A 15,175-nucleotide genomic window follows, 5' to 3' on the forward strand; every position below is an offset into this window, starting at 1 on the left:
TGTTGATTTCGATACTGTACTACAGATATGGAAGATGCTATTGTTAGGGAAAACTGGACAATGGTATTCAAGACTCTGCATTTGGGGCTGGAGACACATCTAGTGGTTAAGAGTGTGCATTGCTCTTCCAGATGATGTCAGGTTCCAGTACCTACATTAAGTGGCTCACAACAGTAACTCCAATTTCAAGAGATCCAAAGTCTCTAGATTCCCAGGTGTGCTCTCAAACTCATGCGTTCATGTACACACACACACACAATCACACACACACACACACACAATCACACACACACACACACAATCTTTTTTTTTTAAGTCTGCTTTTTGAAACTACACCTGACTCTGTGAGGTTTGTTTTCCTTTTTTTTTTTTGGAAGTCTTGAGTAGCTCAAGCCGGACTTAAACTGACTCCCCACTCTACCTGCCAAGTGCAGGGATCATAAGCAGGCACCATCATTCCCAGCTTCTGCTTCTTGAAAATAAGATGTTTGTATGTGAAACTTGCCTGACTTGAGGACTCTACACTGACCTCAAACTATGCTTAACTGAGGTGGCTACTTACTGATGAAGACCCACCTACTTATAAGATAGTTACTGGGTTAGAAGAAGCGTCTGTGATTTAATATATATTTTAGCAGAAGAGCAAAGTGCTCACCATGTGTGAGGGCCTGGATTTAATCCTCAGTACCCAAAGAACAAGAAAAAGGTGTATCTGGGGGACATGAAGAAGGATGAGTCTTTGGTAACCAACATTTTAAATGCCATACTCCCCCCCCCAAAAAAAAACCCAGTGTCTCACTGTATAGCTCAGACTGTCCTGGAACTCATCACATAGATCAGGCTGGCCTTGACCTCGCAGAGATCTGCCTGTATCCACCTCCCATATGCTGGGGTTAAATCTGTGCACCGCTACACCACCCAGCTTTGATACCATATTCTTTCTTAGCATTCAGAAGCCATGAGACTAAAACTATAAAATTGTGCATTTCTACATGTATTTGTGGCATTCCACTTAGTGCCTATCCATTTACTTTATCTCAAAATGAATAAGAGTGCAGAATTCTTTGAAGAGGCCCTTACAATCCCTTTACCCCCCTCTCTCATCTCTCTTGGGCATTTCCTGTTTAAGCCCCATTGTTCCAGCTACTGCGATCTCTAGAGGCATCTAGCAAGACTTTTCATAGTTTCCTGTACCACAGTCAGGCTGGTCTGTCCTCATGATCCCTGGATTAGAGATGCTACCATGCCTGGTTCTCTTACTTCCCACCACTGCTGAGAGGTGTTCCTAGATTCCTCAATTCTCCCGTCCTACCTTCCAATGAGCTTCAACAGGCAAAATTAACGTTGTGACTTAGGGACCGTCACAACCTTCACAAAACACTTATCTCAACTAATGTGTGGTGGTGCTGGCCTAAAATCCCAGCACTTGAGAGGCAGAGACATAGTTTACAAGTTCAAGACCAAAAAAAAAAAAAAAAATAGATGGAGCCCAGGCAAGTCTGGACACATAGCAAGACCCTGTCTTAATACCACAACCACCACACAAACAACCTCCCACAAAAAAAAAAAAAGTTATCTCTGGGCTGGAGAGATGGCTCAGCTGCTCTTCCAAAGGACCAATGTTTGATTTGCAGTATTCACATGGTGGCTCACAAACATCTGTTTCGGGGGACCTGTCCACCCACTTCTGACCTCCATAAGGGTATCAGGCACAAACGATATGCAGCCATACATGCAAGCAAGACACCCATACACATAAAATAAGAACTATGCTAAAATTGTCGATATTTCTGTTAACACCTACTACCGTTGGACTGACTGGCTCCTGAGAACAGACTTTTGTAACCATCATCTTTGAATTTTCTGTCTTGCAACAATGTCACTGTGAATGTATTTAGTAAGTATCCAGTGCCGGAAGCAGTTGAACTAAGGCCTCTGCATAGCCTCCTCCTCTGTAGTTTGGGTATAGCAGACCCAAGTAATTCATTTCTGGCCAGAGATGGTATTCTGCAGTTAGCAGAAGCACTTGGAGAATCTGCTGGTAGAGTCCTGTCATCCAGTTAGGTTCCCTCTGGCTGTGTATAGTTTATCTTTTTGTTGTTGTTCTTGTTTTGGGGGGAGCAGGATTCAAGACAGGTTTCTCTGGGTAGCCCTGGCTGTCCTAGAACTCGCTCTGTAGACCATGCTGGCCTCGAGCTCATAGATCTGCCTGCCTCTGCCTCTCGCATGCTGGGATTAAAGTTATGGGCCACCACCACCACCTGAGTTTCCTTATCTTTTAATTGAACATAAAATATGCATCTTCTGGAAGGGTTGTTGGGAAGATCGCGACAAATACTTCATGAAAACTGGGCAGAGGACAAAAATAAGTTTCTTGTACTGACTATTGTCTGTCAACTTGACACATGCTAGAGTCATTTGGGAAGAAAATGCCCTCAATAAGGATTGGCCTGTGGGGCATTTTACTGATTAGTGATTGATGTGGGAGGGCCCAACCTCTTGCGGGAGGTGCCACTTCTGGGCAGGTGTGTCCTGGACGGTATAAGAAAGTGAGCTGAGCAAAGTATGAGGAACAAGCCACTAAGCGGTGACGTCCCAGGACTCCTTCCAGCTTCCTGCCTTGAGATCCTGGGACGTCCCGGCAGTGATGGGAGTGTGACCTGAGAGTGGCGGCTGAAATATAAATCCTTTTCTCCCCAAGTTGCTTTCCGTCACGGTGTCTTATCACAACTCCCTAAGCCGCCCTCCAAAGGTGTTCCTGTGGAAACAAAGCAATGAGTGACAGCAATGACTCTGAGGCTGCCGTTCAGCTGTTGAGCACCTACTATGTGTCTCCGCAGGGTGATGAGTCAAGAGACCCTCTTCTGGAATTTGGGTTTTCAGGGAGGGGGGCTTGGAATGGTAGCGACGGTGGAATTCCGGGCACGAGACTCGATGGGCAGGCATCCTAGCTTCTCATCCCACAAGGGCTCCCCGCCTGTGCGCAGAACAAGCGCTGGAATCCATGGTGAGCGCCGCTCCTTTGAGCTCTCCGTCACGTGGCGGACCATGACACCGAATCTGATCGTTGCCAGCTCTAACCAGTCAGTTAAAAACTCGCCTGCTGGGGGGGACCACGGGACCACGGATACACCATCAGGCCTGGGAGACTGGTGCATCTCCTCCCGGATCATCCCCATAGCCCGGCGCGCGGGAGGGGGTGGGGGGAGGCTCCCTCTCCAGGCATGCGCGCTGGGCCAGTGGCGCGGCCCGTCAGGCACTGCGGTAGGCAGCCCCGGGTCCGGTAGGACCCTGTCCCCAGCATGGCGGCGCCCAGTGAAGTGGCCGCGGCAGTCCTCGGTGAAGGCGATGGCGGGGGTTTTGGATCCTGGCTGGACGGACGGTTGGAGGCTCTGGGAGTGGACCGAGCCGTGTACGGCACTTACATTCTGGGTGTCCTTCAGGAGGAGGAGGAGGAAGAGAAGCTGGACGCCCTGCAGAGTATCCTCTCTGCTTTCCTGGTGAGTAGAGTAGTCGGGACACATTCCATCAACCTTACAGAGGCGTCTGGGAGCCTCTGCCGTACTTCACATCTCTCTTCCCCTGTTGTTGTTTCGAAGGCTTAGTGGGTTTATCGGAAAGAAGCTTACTCTGAGGGGGAAGTGGGTTGCTGCTCCCCAGCCAGATTTTGGGAAACCTGAAGGTTGCAGGTGCATAGTGGGGAATGGGATCCCCGTACTCCTGGCAACAAGGCTCCCTGGGTGCCTTGGGGTGTGCTGGATAGAGTTCTGAAGCCATTGAAATGCGTGAATGGCAGTTTGATGATAAACGTCTAACAGTTCCGTTGCCATCCGTTTGCAGTGTTCAGAGAGGGGAATTAATGCTCTTGCGATGTCTGCCCATTAGGGGGTAGTCTTAGGGCTGTCCCGTGACAAAAGCCAGTAGGAAGTTCCCTCTTGACCCCATTTCAGAGATGAGCCCTCCAAAGGTTAGCTGGTAGTGAGGATCTTTTCATGGTAAGGAGGATTTGGAAACTCAGTAATTATTGATGGTTAGGGTGGGGCGTTGTGATGAGACGGACTGGAAAAGCAGAGCCTCTGAGAAGCTGACTAATGGGCTGGGTGTGGTGGTGCACGCCTTTAATCCCAGGCTGAGGCAGGTGATTTTTGCGGTCTCCATAGTGAGTTCAAGACAGCCAGGGCCCAGAGAAACACTGTCTCAAAAATCCGAAAGCAGATTCATGCCACGTGTACCATGATGCATGTTTGTTATCCCAACACTGGGGAGGACAGCGATTTGGCGGCCAACTTTGGGTTTGTACAAAGTGAGACCCTAGAAAAACAAAACAGGCAGATTCACTAATTCAGAAATTTGTACTTTAAAGCTATATTTATGTGTCGGGTGACCAAGATGCTCACTTTTCAATCTGATCATTTGTATGGAGTTCATCCCAACTTGTGCCACTCCCAACTGAGATGGTTAATTGGGTTGAATGCATAGATTAGATTTGCTACATGTGTTGTCTGCGACTGTCCTGCAGTCTGACCTTTTAACATGGCCAACTCAGGGGCTGGTTAAGAGCACTTGATACTCTTACAAAGGACCTGAGTTCCATTCCCAACACCCACATGGTGGCTCACAATCATCTGTAATCCTAGTTCCAGGGGATCAGACACCCTCTTCTGACCTCCGTGGGCCACAGGCAAGCATGTGGTACACAGACATACATGCAGGGGAAACATCCATAATACATAAAATAAATAAAAATCTAAGAAATAAATATGATCAGGTCGAAAGTAAAATTTTCCGTGCCTTCCCTAAATACCATAGAAATTTTATCCTCACACAAGGTTTAGGGGAGCTCTTGGAAACCAAACTGCTACTACGAGAGTCTCAGGCTCATCGAAGGCTTTGTTCTTTGATGTCTGTCTCAATGAGCAGGTTTGGAGAATGGCTTCATTGTCCTTAAGGCCAATATTCAAGGACTGCTAAGAGTCAAAAGCTATGGTGGGCATAGATAAAAACATGCATGTACATTCTTTGTATAGATAGAAGGCAGGGTTTTGTTTTCAAACCTAAAAGTAATTTTGGGGTCTGGGGCACATGCTAGATAGATACACCCTGAAGTTCAGGTCATTGATGAGGACATCCTGGAAATATAGCGCTGCAGCTGTCCCTGCTCTCACTGGCAAGAAACCTTGGTCTATAAATGGAAAAGAGCTAATGGGACTTAGTAAGACAGCTTGGAGTTCAGTGAGAACACGGCATGGTACATTCTCCCTTCATCCGGAAGGGCAGGTTACGAGAAGAAAGAGTAAAAGGCAAGGACTTTGGGGTATTCTCTGCAGCTGTGAGGTTTCTAAGGACTCTGGGAAGAAGTTGAGTTTGGTACTTAGAATTTTTCCATGGTGACAGTAACGGAGTCTATGTTGCTAAGGAGAAATAAGTGCTTGTTCTAAACTCCTGGTAGAAGACACAACATTATCAACATACCTATTTGGTTCTTAGCTGCAGACACAAGATGGTTTTCAGGATGATTTTCCCCTCTGCCAAATTCACATCTCATGTTCAATTTTCTCATAGTTCTGAAAGCCCTCTCTGTGCAGATTGTCTCTGAGAGGAGCTGCCGGGACTTGTAATGAGGCAGGAGTCCTGGTCACAAGCAGCTGAGAGTATCTCTACAGACAGTGTGGTCTCTGCAGAGAACTTGTATGTTTTTGGTTTTTTGAGACAGGGTTTCTCTGTGTAACAGCCTGGCTGTCCTGGAACTTGCTTTGTAGACCAGGCTGGCCTTGAACTCACAAAGATCCACCTGTCTCTGCCTCCCAAGCACAGGGATTAAAGGCGTGCGCCACCACTGCTTGGCACAGAGAATATTTTAAACTGTCTTGCATGTAATGCCAGAGGCCCTTGACTTTTGCAGAAATCTCATTCTTGGAGAACAAGATGGAATCACTGTTAGGGATTAGGAAGTTTGTTAGTGAGAATTTGAGGTGAGATTCAAGGTCATGAACAACAGGAGTAAATAAAACCCCCCCCCCTTGATTTCTCCCAAGTGTTTGCACTACATGATTGACTGATGGATCGTGTACATTTTTAGTCCATGGAATTACTTTCTCCCTAACACTGTGTGAAGTGCTTGGAGGATCAAAATAGGAACCGCTGCCTTTGTGGAGTGCTATTCTAGAAAAGATAGCCTTTACCATTCATTAAGTTATAGTCCTCTGTTAGTGCTATAGGTAGTGATTAACTAAGATTGATGTAGTCATTGCACAGCATAAACACAGTTGCAGGCCCGGGGAAATGACTCAGATCTAGGTTTGAATGGGGGCATTGTAAAATGGTCAGGTGTGTATGGCTGGATTGCAGTTTCAAGTAGGATGAGGAAGGGTATCATGTTTGCGGTAGCTGAACTTTTTTTTTTTTTATTTTTTTGGTTTTTACGAGACAGGGTTTCTCTGTATTGTTTCGGAGGCTATCGGTCCAGCCCGGCCTCGAACTCACAGAGATCCGCCTGCCTCTGCCTCCCAAGTGCTGGGATTAAAGGCGTGCGCCACCACCACTGGGCTGGTAGCTGAACTTTTTAGTGTCATGAAGGCAAGTGTGTTAGTAATCCAGCACTTGGGAGGCAAGGGGAGGAAGACAGCTGAAAGATCTTGGCCAGCCTGGGCTATGGAGTGTGAGCCTGTCTAAACACCAACCAAACATGGTGGCGTGATGATGTTTGCCTTTTTCCCAGCGCTAGGACGATGGAGGTAAGAGAATCAAGAGTTCATGGTTATCCTCAGGTACTTAACAAGTTGGAAGCTAGCCTGTGCTACAAAAACTTAAAAAAAAAAAACCACAAAAACCAATGAAGCAAAACAAAGGGAGAGTTTTGATTTAGTCAAGTTTTCCTCCAAAAAGAAAGGAAGAAAGAAAGATTTAGGCAAAGGAAAAGGAGAGACACATTAGCAGTTTGTAGCATGGAATGGAAGCTATCATGAATAACAATGTAATGTAATACATTGTGTGTTACAAAGACTAGATTTTAAGTGTTCCCTACAAGAAACTGGTAAGTAGAGAATTAAATTATTAGTTAGACTGATTTAACCGTTCCCTCCGTATGTATGTAGCATCAGGTTATCAGGCAAAGGTGCTTTTCACCAGGCTCATTACTTAAGTTTTTTTTTTTTTTTTTTTTTTTTTTTTGGTTTTTCAAGACAGGGTTTCTCTGTATTGTTTTGGAGGCTGTCCTGGAACTTACTCTGTAGACCAGGCTGTCCTCGAACTCACAGAGATCCGCCTGCCTCTGCCTCCCGAGTGCTGGGATTAAAGGCGTGTGCCACCACCGCCCGGCTGCTCATTACTTAAGTTTGATTCCTGAGGCCACGTGGTAGAAGGAGGGACCCAATTCCCACAGTTGTCCTCTGACTCCACAGGAGTCACAGCACACACACACACAATGTATGCACATACCACACAGGCCATAGACAAACACACACACTAAAAACAAAAAAAAACTAAGCACAATATATTGTATCCTAAGTGTAGACGATACATACAATTATCAATTTAAAATATGAAACATTTCCTTCTTTAAAAATGAGGAATGAGGGGCCAGAGAGATAGCTCAGTGGTTAAGAGCACTGGGCTGCTCTTCCAGAGATCCTGAGTTCAAATCCCCACAACCACAAGGTGGCTCCCAACTGCCTATAGTGAGATCTGGTGCCCTCTTCTGGCCTGCAGGCATGCATGGATATATATGAATCTAAAAAAAGATGAAGAATGAGGTGGACTACCCTAAGTTAGCATCAGGGTGAGTTCTGGGACACTCAAGGTTACTCCGATGAGAAGCATACTCTTCTGGAGCCTGAGCCCTCCCAGGGTTCCTTCTCGTTTCCAGCGGGGAGAGCAGTCTTCTGGACATGCCTTCTTTGGCTTGCTGCTGGTTTTGAAGGCTTTTCAGGAAATTAACTGATATGCTTTTCCAACTAGGAAGAAGATTCCCTCCTTGATAACTGTAAGGAAATTGTGGAACGATGGTCAGAAACGCAAAATGTCACCACCAAAGTAGAAAAAGAAGGTAGAGTTGGCCTTTCTCTTAACACTCATTCTTCTATGTAAGCTGTGTGGGGTGTGTGTAGTCTGTATGTAGTGTCAGTGTGTAGTGTGCATGTGATGTGCCTGTGTGTGTGCACGTTCCTGAGCTGGATGAGGGTCAGGAGAGCTTTCAGGATTTGGATCTATTTGTCTTTCCACCTTGTGGGTCGTAGGGATCAAATTCAGGCCATGAGGATGACAGAGGCCTCTACTCACCAAGCCATCTCACTGGTCTCAGTGACTGTTTCAGGTCCAATCCCAGGGCCTTTTCCTGTGCAACTGTTAAGAAGCCAGAGTTTGATTTTCTTCTTTGGGTACCCACTCTTCCTAAGATAGTTTGCATCAGGAAACACCCAGGGGCTCTCTTTAAGGTTTACAAATCATGGATTTCCTTTGGTGTCTTTCCAATCCACCCTGACCACACTCATCCTCACTGTAGTGTGATGTGTATCTCTTTCATGGTTTTTTTGAAAGAAAATCTCATTGTATATAGCTCACACTCCCCACAGTTGTCCTCTGGACTTCAGTGCACACACACACTAAAGCCGGCATAGCTTTGCCTTGTCTTTTGGGTGACTCCCGAGTCCTCGGGGACCAGCACTGACTGGGTGGGTTAGTTATTTGGGGGCGTGCCTTCACTCACAGGCTATCCTGCTCTCCTTGTGTCTCCCTCCGCCCGCCTCACAGATGAGGTCCAGGCCATCGCCACCTTGATTGAGAAGCAGGCACAGATCGTGGTGAAGCCCAGGATGGTGTCTGAGGAGGAGAGGCAGAGGAAAGCAGCCCTGCTGGCCCAGTATGCCAACGTGACCGACGAAGAAGAATATCCTTTCTGGAGGCTCTGCACCATTTCCCGAGGCTCACGCTAGGAAGGCTGGGCCGTCTACGTCACCCTGAAGATTAGTTTTCCCTTTCAAAATTTCAGTGATCCTGAGCCTTTGTGGCTTTAAGAAATGATGTTGTGCTGGGCATCGGTGCGCACGCTTTTAATCCCAGTACTCTGGAGGCAGAGACAGGCGGATCTCTGAGTTTGATCCCAGCCTGGTCTACAGAGTGAGTTCAGGACAGTCAAGGCTACACAAAGAAACCCTGTGTCTAAAACCAGAAAACATAATAACAACACAAAAAGATGTTAAAATAGTTGACATGGGACTTATATCTTCAACACGTAACTGGTATCCTCCAGAAAGATTCAGTGTGAAACAGATAATGCCTTTACTGTTGATATTATTTCTAGAGTAAGAAACTGCTGCAGTTCCTTGCACTGTGTGACTTACTGCTATTACCAAATACAAAGAAGAAACGAGGCAGTGGTTCTTTTGGCTTACAGTTTGAAATGATACCCTCCATCATGGCGCAGAAGGCATGGTGGCAGGAGCAGGTGGCAGCTGGTGACATTGCATCCATAGTTAGGAGGAGAGAGAACCCAGTCCAGGACTGCAGCCCCCGCATTCAGGTTTAATCCATCTAGACACGGACATCCATCACAAACATCCCAGAGGTGTGTGTCCATGGTGACTCTCATCACGAATACTTTTATACAGAGTGTAGTATCACACTTCCTTCTTCCAAAACTATTTTTTTTCTGAGACAGATTCTCATTGTGTAGATCAGGCTGGCCTCAAACTCACAGAGAGATCCACCAAACTCCGCCTTCTGTCACTGAGCTTAAAAGGCATGTATCACCATGTCTGGCTTCCAAAAAGGGTTTTTTTTTTGTTTTGTTTTTTGTTTTGTTTTTTTCGAGACAGGGTTTCTCTGTGGCTTTGGAGGCTGTCCTGGAACTCGTTTGGTAGTCCAGGCTAGTCTCGAACTTACAGAGATCCGCCTGCCTCTGCCTTCCGAGTGCTGGGATTAAAGGCGTGCGCCACCAACACCCGGCTCCAAAAAGGGTTTTTAAAGCGTGAGCTATCCTAAGATTTCTGGGCTTTTCCTGGTTTCTGATATAAAGCAGGCTGAAGATAAGAATCCATGGATGTGGCCGGGCGTTGGTGGCAGAGGCAGGCGGATCTCTGTAAGTTCGAGACTAGCCTGGACTACCAAACGAGTTCCAGGACAGCCTCCAAAGCCACAGAGAAACCCTGTCTCGAAAAACCAAAAAAAAAAAAAAAAAAAGAATCCATGGATGTGGACTTAAGTCCCTGGAAGCTCTGAGAATTACAGTGTGTGTGTGTGTGTGTGTGTGTGTGCATGCTCCCATTCTGCCCAGGCGGCACTGAACTTTGAGAATGACTGGCCTTGAACTCCTAATCTTCCTGCCTCCACACCCCTGGTGTTAGAGCTGTGCTGTTTCAGGGTCTGTCTTGCCCCTGCTTTTAGGTAAATACTAATGTGGGTCTTCCCACTTTGTTTTAGCATCTAGGAGTGGATCTTACAGAAGCTTCAGACATTTCCCCTAGAGTCTCTCGGGTTTACCCTCACCCCGTGACCTTGTCTTCATTGCATTCAGCTTGCTTCTCTTACCCATGTCTATTGACTGTTTTTCAAACTCAATTTGAGATGTGTAAGGCCTACCTGGTTTTCCTTAACGTCACTCACCGAAGCAGATGAGAAAGATGATCCGGGTGCCTCCACAACAAACATTGGTTCTGATAAATGTATCCTTTTCTTTGTCCATCCCTTGTTTGTCTCCAAGGAGGTCATGTCATGCCAGTATTGGGAGCCCTATGCCTAGAACAGTCCCAGATAGCCAATTTAGCAAACACTACCCAAAGATAACAAATTAACACACACTGGGTACAGCCTCCAACTTGCTAGAATGACTGAATTCCTAGTCTCTGCCTCCACCTCCAAGTGCTGTGATTAAAAGTATGTGCCATACCTAACAAAGGGGATGGAGGTTTTGTTCAGTATGTTTTCCTACTCTAGTCTTGACCAGCCTGAAGCTCTCTCTATGGACCAGGCTTGCCTGGAACTCACAGAGTTTTGCATGTCTCTGTCTCTTGAGTGCTATGCTTATAGTTATGTATAGCCACACCTGGCTTCTTGCCTTTTGGTTTTGTTTCTTGAGACAGAGTGTCTCTCTCTGTGTAGTCCTGGGTGTTCTGAAACTCTGAGGTCACCTGCCTCTGCCTCCCTGAGTGCTGGGATGGAAGTCATGGGTCACCACACTGAACTTCACCTGGCTTGGTTTTTTGTTTTTTGTTTTTGTTTTGTTTTGAGACAAGAGTCTCTTTTAGCCCAGGCTAAACTCTTAACTGGCTATATCAGAGGCTGTCCTTGAATTGTCTCTACCTCCTGTAAGGCATGAGCCACCACATCCAGCTAGAAGAATTTCTTTTTTCTTATTGGTTTCTCTGAGTAGCCTTTGAACTCAGAGAGATCCTTCTGCCTCTGCCTCCAGAGTGCTGGAATTAGGCATGGGCCACCACCACCAGATTGGCTAGAAGGATTTCTCAGAGAAAATAAAAAGTTGTATTCCCATCAGGCAGTGGTGGCACACGCCTTTAATCCCAGTGCTCAGGAGGCAGAGGCAGGCAGATGCCTGTGAGTTTGAGGCCTACAAAGTGAGTTCCAAGACAGCTAAGCTGTTAAACAGAGAAAACCTATTTTGAAAAACAAAACAAAAAAAAAAAAGTTTTATTCCCTGGAGCTCTGAGTTGCCCAGGACTGGGGGTAGGAAATTAAAATGTTAAAGTTTTATCTTTATTCTCAAAAACCTTGTAACTGGAAAGAAAACACAGTAAATACGTGAAGCTGAAAATACAATCAGTATTGAAATGTGTGTTGATGAAGGTCACTACGAACAGGTCACTCTGAGGTATTTCCTAAGAAGGTAAATTTAGAAATTCACCCCTAGGTGAGGGGTTAGAGTGGGCTATCGGATATTCTCTCAGGAATTTGTTTCTAGTGTGGGGGACTGACCCAGGGCCTTGGGTATGGGCTTTGTTGCTGAACTCTCTTCTCAGCCGGAGACTCATTTATTTTATAGCCTAATGTAGAAAAATATCACATTTCAAGACTATAGAGGAGAGTGCCTGGTGGGTTCTATCTTTTTATTGCCTGCTTGCATGTATGTAAGCCATGAGTGTGCTTGATGCCCCCAGAGGCCAGAAGAGGGCATCCGATCTCCTGGAACTGGAGTTACAGAAGGTCGTGAGCCACCATGTGGATTCTGGGAATTGAACCTCAGTCCTCTGGAAGAGCAGCCAGTGCTCTTAACTGCTGAGCCATCTCTCCAGCTCCTGATATTTTGTTTTTAAGTTAGAAGAAATAAGGAATTACGTTTTTGGCTATTTTCTAAGTTTTGTGATATAACCTGGTTTTTTCACTTAAACTCTAGGAAAAAAAGGTCAAATTAGCAAAATTCAATAAGAATAAACCTTAGTTATTCAAAAGCTTTTTAATAGTGACAAGTGCAAAAGCATTTTTCCAGCAACAGTATTACTGTCTTTACTGACTTGCCCTAGGCTAACAGCAATATTGTCCTATAGAAGATTATTTGGACTTAGTTTGGAGTGAGATTTTATTCTTTTAGTTGGATCAACTTTATTTGTAAGTATAAACTTTATATTTTGTAGATGTCCTTGTAAATGAAATTCATTTTTATAAAATATTTCAAAGTTCAGGCTTAGTTGTCCAAACTAGACTTTTTTTATTTGGTTTTGGTGTTTGAAGAAAGGGTTTCTCCGTGAAACACCTGCCTCTGCCTCCTGAGTACTATGAGATTTTTTTTTTTATTCAAGAAACATTTTAGGTCTGTACTTGTAGCTTTTAGGAGTTCCATCAAACCAAGGCTTTTCTTTCTTTTTTTTTTAACATATAAGTGTTTTGCCAGTGTACACACACACACACACACACATACACGGCTTACTATCTGCTGCCCACAGAGGCCACATCGGGCACTAGATTCCCTGGAACTGGAGCTATGCATGGGTGTGAGTCCAAACCAAAGCTTCTTTTTTATACTAGGAGTACTTAGAGTGCATTTAGAACTCCGTGTAGAGAAGGGGCATCCAGACTGCCTGTAGGATGTGTACCTTAATTCCTTGACTCACTGGTAGCTCTGTTCCGAAACACCAACGTAGAAGATGTTCTAAATGCTCGGAAATTGGAGCGAGACTCTCTTCGGGATGAGTCCCAAAGGAAGAAGGAACAGGACAAACTTCAGAGGGAGAAGGACAAACTAGCCAAGCAGGAGCGCAAGGAGAAGGAAAAGAAACGGACACAGAGAGGGGAACGCAAGCGATAACCTCGGTCACTCTGTTCCTTCCACCCGTGAATTGATTGTGCGTCTATATTTAAGAGAACTGTGTCTAATGCATTTCTCAAAATTTCCTAAGGCTTTCCCCTTCCGTTTACATGTGCAAAAGGAAAATCACAGTCACTTGTAACTACAAAATGTGCCATGTTTGGTGGTGTGGGCAATCAATTCTAGTTAGTATCTTTACCAAAGACCTGGAATTAGGGTAACCTTTCTATTTTAGTACTGAAATCCTGTGCTTTTCTGGCTTTTTAAAAAAAGGTCTTCCCTCACTTTGTATAACTAGCCAGATTCAGAAAAACATGATCATTCCTTCTGAGATTAAAAAAAAAAAAAAAGGAAAAAGTGCAAATTGCTCCTGTGGCAACATTTGCCTCAAAATGTAGAGGTTTTTGTTTTGTTTTGAAACAGGGTCTCATTCTGTAGTCTAGGCTGGCCTTGAACTCAGTTCCTCAGCTTTAGGATTATGGCTTGTAGTAGCAGTATTTTATGGCAGAAATAGCTAATGAAGAGCCCTACCTAGATCCAGATTTGATGCGACATCAGATTAGGAAAGTGGAAGATGGTATTTGGGGTGAGATAGATCTGGGCTCAAACTGTAGCTGTGTTGAGTGCCTACTTAGCACACGAGGCCCTGGGATTGATACCCAGTACTGAAGAAAAACTTAACCTATGGGAGAATCAAGTATCTTTTAAAACAGATAACTCATTAGGAAGTATACGTCAATTTGGGATATAAGGTCATCATTGTTAGCTAAATAACTCATGAGTTCCCTTGATTCCCCTCTTTAATCGTGATTTATTCTGCAGGTATGTCCAACCTTTTGATATTGTGACAACTTTTTTTAAAACTTGCAAAAAGATCATGTTTTAAAAGTAAGTTTATGATTTTGTGTAGGCTGAATTTACAGCTATCCTCAGCCACATGTTGGACACACCTGCAACCTGAGTATTAAGACCTAATAATTCCTGGTTTGGAGAAACCGAAGGAATTACTCTTTTAGAGAAACACGTGAAATTTTGCTAACACAAGATATATAGTTGGTGGTTAACAAACTTAAATGAGAGAGTAGACAAACTGCGAGAGTCAAGGATGAGCAGAGACTCCATTCCTACTTCTGTCACAGCCACATCCAGCTGTTAATAAAGTCCTTCTTTGCTTGACTTTGGGCAACAGCTATCAAAAGCCTCAAGAGAACAATTTCTCTAACAAAATACAGTAGATATTTTATACCAGGGGTTAGAAGACTACCACTCACAGGCCAAGTTTTGCCCAGTATTTTTTTGTATGGGGCAAACTAAAAATTTTTTTTACATTTTTAAAAGAAAGACATTCATGACTGAGACCATATGTGGCCTATAAAACTTAGTATTTACTAGTATTTGGAGAGAGTCTTCTGACTTGATTTTGTATCATTAGCTACCTGTGTGCAGAAGAAAAAGCAAACATGGTTAAGGAAAGGAGATAGTGCTACCTCTTTATCCTACAACCATGGCACTGCAAAAATAACCACCCTTTTTTAAAATAAACTATTTAATTCAGTGTTGTCTGCCTTGTTTTTTCCAGCTGCTGGTGGAAAAGTTCATGAGACTGGTCCCTTGGGAATGATTTTTATCATCTGGTCAGCCCTGTAGACATACTCTGCAAGTGAAACGTCTCTCTTAAATTTGTTTCCAATTTTCTTGTGAAGTAAAGCTTAGCTCAGAGGATTACCTTGTTTTTTGGAGCTTGCGTAAGTTGGCTTTGAAGTCCTTTGAGGTACTGCTGCTAGTCTTGATCCTTTATGTGGTGGTAGCAGAGACCCACAGCATTTTGGGACTTCCTTCTCACCTTGATTTTGGTTTCTGAAGGAGTCAAGATTATATCCATGCTTTAAAGGTATTTATTTCAATTTGCTAGTTTTTGAGACA

The 15,175-nt window shown here is 44.6% G+C and overlaps 1 protein-coding gene across 2 annotated transcripts; it reads left to right on the forward strand.

The window, feature by feature from the left end:
• The first annotated feature begins 3,184 nt into the window (after positions 1-3,184).
• Positions 3,185-14,807, forward strand: Ccdc43 (coiled-coil domain containing 43). Of its 2 annotated transcripts, XM_005070253.4 has the most exons (5): positions 3,230-3,500; positions 7,957-8,044; positions 8,749-8,884; positions 10,600-10,658; positions 13,065-14,807. In XM_005070253.4, the coding sequence occupies exons 1-5, from the start codon at positions 3,303-3,305 to the stop codon at positions 13,250-13,252; spliced, it is 669 nt and encodes a 222-aa protein (XP_005070310.2). In that variant the 5' UTR covers positions 3,230-3,302; the 3' UTR covers positions 13,253-14,807. The 2 variants fall into 2 exon arrangements, with proteins under 2 accessions (XP_040605749.1, XP_005070310.2); XM_040749815.1 differs by lacking the exon at positions 10,600-10,658 and having other exon boundaries at positions 3,185-3,500.
• The last annotated feature ends 368 nt before the right edge of the window (positions 14,808-15,175 follow it).

This window comes from Mesocricetus auratus, unplaced genomic scaffold (assembly GCF_017639785.1).
Source record: "Mesocricetus auratus isolate SY011 unplaced genomic scaffold, BCM_Maur_2.0 Super-Scaffold_100007, whole genome shotgun sequence".
NCBI lineage: Eukaryota > Metazoa > Chordata > Mammalia > Rodentia > Cricetidae > Mesocricetus > Mesocricetus auratus.

Coding starts and splice junctions, on each gene's coding strand:
- Ccdc43 (XM_005070253.4), top strand. CDS start 3,303: ATGGCGGCGCCCAGTGAAGTGGCCGCGGCAGTCCTCGGTGAAGGCGAT. Junction 3,501..7,956: donor GTATCCTCTCTGCTTTCCTG/GTGAGTAGAGTA, acceptor TTTTCCAACTAG/GAAGAAGATTCCCTCCTTGA. Junction 10,659..13,064: donor AAACATTGGTTCTGATAAAT/GTATCCTTTTCT, acceptor ACTCACTGGTAG/CTCTGTTCCGAAACACCAAC.